General features: G+C 41.0%; 1 protein-coding gene across 1 annotated transcript in view; it reads right to left on the bottom strand.

Moving 5' to 3' along the window:
* Positions 1–7171, bottom strand: part of LOC105438957 (proteoglycan 4-like) — a 13954-nt gene extending 6783 nt beyond the window's left edge. Inside the window, exons 1-14 of the mRNA XM_030983676.1 lie at positions 7123–7171; positions 6548–6649; positions 6069–6170; positions 5509–5610; positions 4952–5053; positions 4491–4592; positions 3928–4029; positions 3441–3542; positions 2873–2974; positions 2311–2412; positions 1835–1936; positions 1272–1373; positions 787–888; positions 223–324 (exon numbers count right to left, since the gene is read on the bottom strand). Coding sequence (XP_030839536.1) covers positions 223–324; positions 787–888; positions 1272–1373; positions 1835–1936; positions 2311–2412; positions 2873–2974; positions 3441–3542; positions 3928–4029; positions 4491–4592; positions 4952–5053; positions 5509–5610; positions 6069–6170; positions 6548–6649; positions 7123–7171 — 1375 coding nt within the window. The remainder of the gene's footprint in view (positions 1–222; positions 325–786; positions 889–1271; positions 1374–1834; positions 1937–2310; positions 2413–2872; positions 2975–3440; positions 3543–3927; positions 4030–4490; positions 4593–4951; positions 5054–5508; positions 5611–6068; positions 6171–6547; positions 6650–7122) is intronic.
* Positions 7172–9832: the final 2661 nt, after the last annotated feature.

Raw genomic sequence — 9832 nt, forward strand, 5'->3', positions numbered from 1 at the left:
AAGACTATAACTAATAAGATTTAGACGGTCACTTCCCCCTTAAAAAGTGTTTTAGCCGATGCCCGGATAGAACTGAACAGTATAGTCAGATATAGACCAAGAGAGTGGGAGAAAGAGAAAGAGAGAGAGAGAGAGAGAGAGAGAGAGAGAAGGAAGGAGGGCTATAGTGGCTAGACCCATTGTGATAATAATTACATAACGTCGTTTCAATGTTTCTCTTACTGGAGGTGGTGGTTTCTTGCGATGTCGTTGCGTCTGATCGTTTCGGCATCGTGGCAGTAGGGCTTGGCTCAGACTTGGTTTTCGCTTCTGTTGTCATCGACTCTGAACGGAATGAAAAAGTATTAAAAAAATGAGTGGGGAGGAAAAGAAGCCGGAGTCAAGTATTGAGAGGGGAACAGACAGAGAGAGAGACAAAGAACATGCAGCAGAACAGTAACAACAACAACAACTACAACAATAAAGTTGTCGTTAAACTTATACACAACATGAGAATTAAAAAAATGAGGGGCACTAGGTGACCCCTTATAAAGTGTTTTAGCGACGCTTAAGAAAGAATGGCAAAGAAAAATAAGACTATAACTAATAAGAATTAGACGGTCACTTTCCCCTTAAAAAGTGTTTTAGCCGATGCCCGGATAGAACTGAACAGTATAGTCAGATATAGACCGAGAGAGTGGGAGAAAGAGAGAGAGAGAGAGAGAGAGAGAGAGAAGGAAGGAGGGCTATAGTGGCTAGACCCATTGTGATAATAATTACAAAACGTCGTTTCAATGTTTCTCTTACTGGAGGTGGTGGTTTCTTGCGATGTCGTTGCGTCTGATCGTTTCGGCATCGTGGCAGTAGGGCTTGGCTCAGACTTGGTTTTCGCTTCTGTTGTCATCGACTCTGAACGGAATGAAAAAGTATTAAAAAAATGAGTGGGGAGGAAAAGAAGCCGGAGTCAAGTATTGAGAGGGGAACAGACAGAGAGAGACAAAGAACATGCAGCAGAACAGTAACAACAACAACAACTACAACAAATAAGAATTAGACGGTCACTTCCCCCTAAAAAAAGTGTTTTAGCGACGCTCGGATAGAACTGAACATTAGAGTCAGATATAGACTAAGAGAGAGAGAGGGAGAAAGAGAGAGAGAGGGAGAAAGAGAGAGAGAGAGAGAGAGAGAGAGAGAGAGAAAAAGAGAGAGAGAGAGGGAGAAGGAAAGAGGGCTATAGTGGCTAGACCCATTGTGATAATAATTACATGACGTCTTTTCAATGTTTCTCTTACTGGAGGTGGTGGTTTCTTGCGATGTCGTTGCGTCTGATCGTTTCGGCATCGTGGCAGTAGGGCTTGGCTCAGACTTGGTTTTTGCTTCTGTTGTCACCGACTCTGAACGCAATAAAAAAAAATATTAAAAAAATGAGTGGGGAGGAAAAGGAGCCGGAGTCAAGTATTGATAAGGGAACAGACAGAGAGAGACAAAGAACATGCAGCAGAACAGTAACAACAACAACAACTACAACAATAAAGTTGTCGTTCAACTTATACACAACATGAGAATTAAAAAAATGAGGGGCACTAGGTGACCCCTTATAAAGTGTTTAAGCGACGCTTAAGAAAGAATGGCAAAGAAAAATAAGACTATAACTAATAAGAATTAGACGGTCACTTTCCCCTTAAAAAAGTGTTTTAGCCGATGCCCGGATAGAACTGAACAGTATAGTCAGATATAGACCGAGAGAGTGGGAGAAAGAGAGAGAGAGAGAGAGAGAGAGAGAAGGAAGGAGGGCTATAGTGGCTAGACCCATTGTGATAATAATTACAAAACGTCGTTTCAATGTTTCTCTTACTGGAGGTGGTGGTTTCTTGCGATGTCGTTGCGTCTGATCGTTTCGGCATCGTGGCAGTAGGGCTTGGCTCAGACTTAGTTTTCGCTTCTGTTGTCATCGACTCTGAACGGAATGAAAAAGTATTAAAAAAATGAGTGGGGAGGAAAAGAAGCCGGAGTCAAGTATTGAGAGGGGAACAGACAGAGAGAGACAAAGAACATGCAGCAGAACAGTAACAACAACAACAACTACAACAAATAAGAATTAGACGGTCACTTCCCCCTAAAAAAAGTGTTTTAGCGACGCTCGGATAGAACTGAACATTAGAGTCAGATATAGACTAAGAGAGAGAGAGAGGGAGAAAGAGAGAGAGAGGGAGAAAGAGAGAGAGAGAGAGAGAGAGAAAAGAGAGAGAGAGAGGGAGAAGGAAAGAGGGCTATAGTGGCTAGACCCATTGTGATAATAATTACATGACGTCTTTTCAATGTTTCTCTTACTGGAGGTGGTGGTTTCTTGCGATGTCGTTGCGTCTGATCGTTTCGGCATCGTGGCAGTAGGGCTTGGCTCAGACTTGGTTTTTGCTTCTGTTGTCACCGACTCTGAACGCAATAAAAAAAAATATTAAAAAAATGAGTGGGGAGGAAAAGGAGCCGGAGTCAAGTATTGATAAGGGAACAGACAGAGAGAGACAAAGAACATGCAGCAGAACAGTAACAACAACAACAACTACAACAATAAAGTTGTCGTTAAACTTATACACAACATGTGAATTAAAAAAATGAGGGGCACTAGGTGACCCCTTATAAAGTACCTAAGCGACGCTTAAGAAAGAATGACAAAGAAAAATAAGACTATAACTAATAAGATTTAGACGGTCACTTCCCCCTTAAAAAGTGTTTTAGCCGATGCCCGGATAGAACTGAACAGTATAGTCAGATATAGACCAAGAAAGTGGGAGAAAGAGAGAGAGAGAGAGAGAGAGAGAGAAGGAAGGAGGGCTATAGTGGCTAGACCCATTGTGATAATAATTACATAACGTCGTTTCAATGTTTCTCTTACTGGAGGTGGTGGTTTCTTGCGATGTCGTTGCGTCTGATCGTTTCGGCATCGTGGCAGTAGGGCTTGGCTCAGACTTGGTTTTTGCTTCTGTTGTCATCGACTCTGAACGGAATGAAAAAGTATTAAAAAAATGAGTGGGGAGGAAAAGAAGCCGGAGTCAAGTATTGAGAGGGGAACAGACAGAGAGAGACAAAGAACATGCAGCAGAACAGTAACAACAACAACAACTACAACAATCAAGTTGTCGTTAAACTTATACACAACATGAGAATTAAAAAAATGAGGGGCACTAGGTGACCCCTTATAAAGTGTTTTAGCGACGCTTAAGAAAGAATGGCAAAGAAAAATAAGACTATAACTAATAAGAATTAGACGGTCACTTTCCCCTTAAAAAACTGTTTTAGCCGATGCCCGGATAGAACTGAACAGTATAGTCAGATATAGACCGAGAGAGTGGGAGAAGAGAGAGAGAGAGAGAGAGAGAGAGAGAGAGAGAAGGAAGGAGGGCTATAGTGGCTAGACCCATTGTGATAATAATTACAAAACGTCGTTTCAATGTTTCTCTTACTGGAGGTGGTGGTTTCTTGCGATGTCGTTGCGTCTGATCGTTTCGGCATCGTGGCAGTAGGGCTTGGCTCAGACTTGGTTTTCGCTTCTGTTGTCATCGACTCTGAACGGAATGAAAAAGTATTAAAAAAATGAGTGGGGAGGAAAAGAAGCCGGAGTCAAGTATTGAGAGGGGAACAGACAGAGAGAGACAAAGAACATGCAGCAGAACAGTAACAACAACAACAACTACAACAAATAAGAATTAGACGGTCACTTCCCCCTAAAAAAAGTGTTTTAGCGACGCTCGGATAGAACTGAACATTAGAGTCAGATATAGACTAAGAGAGAGAGAGGGAGAAAGAGAGAGAGAGGGAGAAAGAGAGAGAGAGAGAGAGAGAGAGAGAGAGAAAAAGAGAGAGAGAGAGAGAGGGAGAAGGAAAGAGGGCTATAGTGGCTAGACCCATTGTGATAATAATTACATGACGTCTTTTCAATGTTTCTCTTACTGGAGGTGGTGGTTTCTTGCGATGTCGTTGCGTCTGATCGTTTCGGCATCGTGGCAGTAGGGCTTGGCTCAGACTTGGTTTTTGCTTCTGTTGTCACCGACTCTGAACGCAATAAAAAAAATATTAAAAAAATGAGTGGGGAGGAAAAGGAGCCGGAGTCAAGTATTGATAAGGGAACAGACAGAGAGAGACAAAGAACATGCAGCAGAACAGTAACAACAACAACAACTACAACAATAAAGTTGTCGTTAAACTTATACACAACATGTGAATTAAAAAAATGAGGGGCACTAGGTGACCCCTTATAAAGTACCTAAGCGACGCTTAAGAAAGAATGACAAAGAAAAATAAGACTATAACTAATAAGATTTAGACGGTCACTTCCCCCTTAAAAAGTGTTTTAGCCGATGCCCGGATAGAACTGAACAGTATAGTCAGATATAGACCAAGAGAGTGGGAGAAAGAGAGAGAGAGAGAGAGAGAGAGAGAGAAGGAAGGAGGGCTATAGTGGCTAGACCCATTGTGATAATAATTACATAACGTCGTTTCAATGTTTCTCTTACTGGAGGTGGTGGTTTCTTGCGATGTCGTTGCGTCTGATCGTTTCGGCATCGTGGCAGTAGGGCTTGGCTCAGACTTGGTTTTTGCTTCTGTTGTCATCGACTCTGAACGGAATGAAAAAGTATTAAAAAAATGAGTGGGGAGGAAAAGAAGCCGGAGTCAAGTATTGAGAGGGGAACAGACAGAGAGAGACAAAGAACATGCAGCAGAACAGTAACAACAACAACAACTACAACAAATAAGAATTGGACGGTCACTTCCCCCTAAAAAAAGTGTTTTAGCGACGCTCGGATAGAACTGAACATTAGAGTCAGATATAGACTAAGAGAGAGAGAGGGAGAAAGAGAGAGAGAGAGAGAGAGAGAGAGAAAAAGAGAGAGAGAGAGGGAGAAGGAAAGAGGGCTATAGTGGCTAGACCCATTGTGATAATAATTACATGACGTCTTTATAATGTTTCTCTTACTGGAGGTGGTGGTTTCTTGCGATGTCGTTGCGTCTGATCGTTTCGGCATCGTGGCAGTAGGGCTTGGCTCAGACTTGGTTTTTGCTTCTGTTGTCACCGACTCTGAACGCAATAAAAAAAATATTAAAAAAATGAGTGGGGAGGAAAAGGAGCCGGAGTCAAGTATTGATAAGGGAACAGACAGAGAGAGACAAAGAACATGCAGCAGAACAGTAACAACAACAACAACTACAACAATAAAGTTGTCGTTAAACTTATACACAACATGTGAATTAAAAAAATGAGGGGCACTAGGTGACCCCTTATAAAGTACCTAAGCGACGCTTAAGAAAGAATGACGAAGAAAAATAAGACTATAACTAATAAGATTTAGACGGTCACTTCCCCCTTAAAAAGTGTTTTAGCCGATGCCCGGATAGAACTGAACAGTATAGTCAGATATAGACCAAGAGAGTGGGAGAAAGAGAGAGAGAGAGAGAGAGAGAAGGAAGGAGGGCTATAGTGGCTAGACCCATTGTGATAATAATTACATAACGTCGTTTCAATGTTTCTCTTACTGGAGGTGGTGGTTTCTTGCGATGTCGTTGCGTCTGATCGTTTCGGCATCGTGGCAGTAGGGCTTGGCTCAGACTTGGTTTTTGCTTCTGTTGTCATCGACTCTGAACGGAATGAAAAAGTATTAAAAAAATGAGTGGGGAGGAAAAGAAGCCGGAGTCAAGTATTGAGAGGGGAACAGACAGAGAGAGACAAAGAACATGCAGCAGAACAGTAACAACAACAACAACTACAACAATAAAGTTGTCGTTAAACTTATACACAACATGTGAATTAAAAAAATGAGGGGCACTAGGTGACCCCTTATGAAGTGTTTTAGCGACGCTTAAGAAAGAATGGCAAAGAAAAATAAGACTATAACTAATAAGAATTAGACGGTCACTTTCCCCTTAAAAAGTGTTTTAGCCGATGCCCGGATAGAACTGAACAGTATAGTCAGATATAGACCGAGAGAGTGGGAGAAAGAGAGAGATAGAGAGAGAGAGAGAGAAGGAAGGAGGGCTATAGTGGCTAGACCCATTGTGATAATAATTACATAACGTCGTTTCAATGTTTCTCTTACTGGAGGTGGTGGTTTCTTGCGATGTCGTTGCGTCTGATCGTTTCGGCATCGTGGCAGTAGGGCTTGGCTCAGACTTGGTTTTCGCTTCTGTTGTCATCGACTCTGAACGGAATGAAAAAGTATTAAAAAAATGAGTGGGGAGGAAAAGAAGCCGGAGTCAAGTATTGAGAGGGGAACAGACAGAGAGAGACAAAGAACATGCAGCAGAACAGTAACAACAACAACAACTACAACAAATAAGAATTAGACGGTCACTTCCCCCTAAAAAAAGTGTTTTAGCGACGCTCGGATAGAACTGAACATTAGATTCAGATATAGACTAAGAGAGAGAGAGAGGGAGAACGAGAGAGAGAGAGAGAGAGAGAGAGAGAGAGAGAGAGAGAGAAAGAGAGAGAGAGAGAGGGAGAAGGAAAGAGGGCTACAGTGGCTAGACCCATTGTGATAATAATTACATGACGTCGTTTCAATGTTTCTCTTACTTGAGGTGGTGGTTTCTTGCGATGTCGTTGCGTCTGATCGTTTCGGCATCGTGGCAGTAGGGCTTGGCTCAGACTTGGTTTTTGCTTCTGTTGTCACCGACTCTGAACGGAATAAAAAAAATATCAAAAAATGAGTGGGGAGGAAAAGGAGCCGGAGTCAAGTATTGATAAGGGAACAGACAGAGAGAGACAAAGAACATGCGAAGAGGGAACAAGAAGAAGAAGGAGAACAGCAACAACAACAACAACAACGTTAAACTTATACACAACATGTGAATTAAAAAAAAATGAGGGGCACTAGGGGACCCCTTATAAAGTGTTTTAACGACGCTTAAGAAAGAATGGCAAAGAAAAATAAGACTATTAACTAATAAGAATTAGACGGTCACTTTCCCCTTAAAAAGTATTTTAGCCGATGCCCGGATAGAACTGAACAGTATAGTCAGATATAGACCGAGAGAGTGGGAGAAAGAGAGAGAGAGAGAGAGAGAGAGAGAGAGAGAAGGAAGGAGGGCTATAGTGGCTAGACCCATTGTGATAATAATTACATGACGTCGTTTCAATGTTTCTCTTACTGGAGGTGGTGGCTTTTTGCGATGTCGTTGCGTCTGATCGTTTCGTCATCTTGGCCGTAGGGCTCGGCTCGGAATTGGTTTTCGCTTCTGTTGTCACCGACTCTAAATGGAATAAAACAAATTTAAAAAATGAGTGGAGAGGAAAAGGAGCCGGAGTCAAGTATTGAGAGGGGAACAGACAGAGAGAGACAAAGAACATGCGAAGGGGGGAGAAGAAGAAGACAAAGAACAACAACAACAACAAAACGTTGTCGTTAAACTTATAGACAAAATGTGAATTTAATGACGGTCACTAGCTGCCCCCTCAAAGTGTTTAAGCGACGCTTATGAAAGAATGACAAAGAAAAATAAGACTTTCACAAATAAGAATTAGACGGTCACTTCCCCCTTAATTTCTTTTGTTTAGCGACGCCTGGATAGAACTGAACATTAGAGTCAGATATAGAACGAGAGAGTGGGAGAAAGAGAGAGAGAGAGAGAGAGAGAGAGAGAGAGAGAGAGATAGGGGGGGGGGGGGAGGGGGGGGGGTGGTATAATGGCTAGATATTTTGCCCGAATTCACAAAAGAGGTTTGTCGATAAACCTCCTTTGTGAATTCGGGCCATTATGATCATGATCAATATAAATGCATGACGTAGACATACTAGATGAAGTGGTGTTTTGGGAAGTCGTTGTGTCTGAGCGTTCCGAAGTGGTAGTCGTAGGGGTCGTCGTAGGCTTGGTCGTCAGTTCAGTCGTTGACTCGATGATCACTGAAATTAACAACAACAAACAATTACAAACATAACTGAGTGAAATAACGATGCATAACATTATTTTCATTTAAATTATTTCCCCACCGGCTGTCTCTAGGTGCTCCTAGTCAGGCTACGGGGATAGGATCAAGAGGGGGGGGGGGGGGGGAATGCAAAAATAGATATCAGAAAATATTTTGGGAATCTCAATTCTATCAAAAAGTTCGAAAAGAGGACCGCGAGGTACTTTCTTTTTAATCATCATCATCATCTCTTTTTTGTTTTTTCTTCTTCTTCTTCTTCTTCTTCTTTTTCTTCAGTTGCACTACCGGCCACCCTCATGTTTTGTCGTACTGGTTATGTGGAGTGCAGAATGTAGGTACAATGTTTGAAAAAAGTGCGTACAAGTAAAAAAAAAAATAACTGCAAACATTTTGTTTACACCCTATAGAAAGTCTGTTCCTGCTCTTTGCACATGAATTGGCCACTCATTAATTGCTCATTAATTTGCCCGATACGCCTATTATATTACACCTACTTTCATCGCAGTGTCTCCCTTGAAACCCACTTGAGCAGGTACAGTTGTAGCCTACCATAGTCTCCTCACACCAGCCGTTGTTACAGAGGTTTTCGTCACAATCTGTGAAATAAGAAATAAACGGGATAAAACTCATTATTATATATATAAGGCTTCCAAGTGGAACAAAAAATCTAAGTATTTAATATCTTTAGCGTAGTGCCCGGATGACAGACCAATATATGACAGAAAATAGTATTACTATTGTATGGCTTTGTTTTCGTGTGATACAATAATATATTGCTCTCGCTATTACAATATTGGACTCGTCTGCGACTCATCGAATATTGTCATAGCGATAGCAATATATCGACGAATCCAATAAAGTTCACTCGTCAGTCCTTCCACCGTTATCAAACGAAACACCAACCAGTGAAATTATACACCATCGGCTGGAACGATTCATTTTCACAATCTAAATAGGTTTACAAAATTAGGATAGCAATGTCGCTGCGTCGAGAAAAGTTGTTGTACCCTGAAATATCTTCGACATTCGATTGAGTTAAAACAGAACTAAAAGTAGTAGTAGTAGTAGTAGTAGTAGTAGTCAGTAGTAGTAGAAGTAGAAGTAGTAAAAGTAGTCATCGTCGCGATAGTAATAGAAATATTAGTAGTAGTAGTAGTAGTAGTAGTAGTAGTAGTAGTAGTAGTAGTAGTAGTAGTAGTGGTGGGAGTAGTGGTGGTAGTAGTAGTAGTAGTAGTAGTAGTAGTAGTAGCTGTAGTATTAGTAGAGTAGTAGTAGTAGTAGTAGTAGTAGTAGTAGTAGTAGTAGTAGTAGTAGTAGTAGTATTGTTAGTAGTAGTAGTAGTAGTAGTAGTAGTAGTAGTAGTAGTAGTAGTAGTAGTAGTAGTAGTAGTAGTAGTAGTAGTAGTAGTAGTAGTAGTAGTAGTAGTAGTAGTAGTAGTAGTAGTTGTTATAGTAGTAGTAGCAGTAGTAGTAGTAGTAGTAGTAGTAGTAGTAGTAGTAGTAGTAGTAGTAGTAGTAGTATTAGTAGTAGTAGTAGTAGTAGTAGTAGAGTAGTAGTAGTAGTAGTAGTAGTAGTAGTAGTAGTTGTTATAGTAGTAGTAGCAGTAGTAGTAGTAGTAGTAGTAGTAGTAGTAGTAGTAGTAGTAGTAGTAGTAGTAGTAGTAGTAGTAGTAGTAGTAGTAGTAGTAGTAGTAGTAGTAGTAGTAGTAGTAGTATTAGTAGTAGTAGTAGTAGTATTAGTAGTAGTAGTAGAAATATTAGGAGGCGTAGTAGTAGTAGTACCAGCAGCAGCAGTAGTAGTAGTAGTAGTAGTAGTAGTAGTAGTAGTAGTAGTAGTAGTAGTATAATTAGTAGGAGTAGTAGAAATATTAGGAGGCGTAGTAGTAGTAGTACCAGCAGCAGCAGTAGTAGTAGTAGTAGTAGTAGTAGTAGT

The sequence above is a fragment of the Strongylocentrotus purpuratus genome, unplaced genomic scaffold (genome assembly GCF_000002235.5).
Source record: "Strongylocentrotus purpuratus isolate Spur 01 unplaced genomic scaffold, Spur_5.0 spur5_scaffold_13, whole genome shotgun sequence".
NCBI classification, from domain to species: Eukaryota; Metazoa; Echinodermata; class Echinoidea; order Camarodonta; family Strongylocentrotidae; genus Strongylocentrotus; species Strongylocentrotus purpuratus.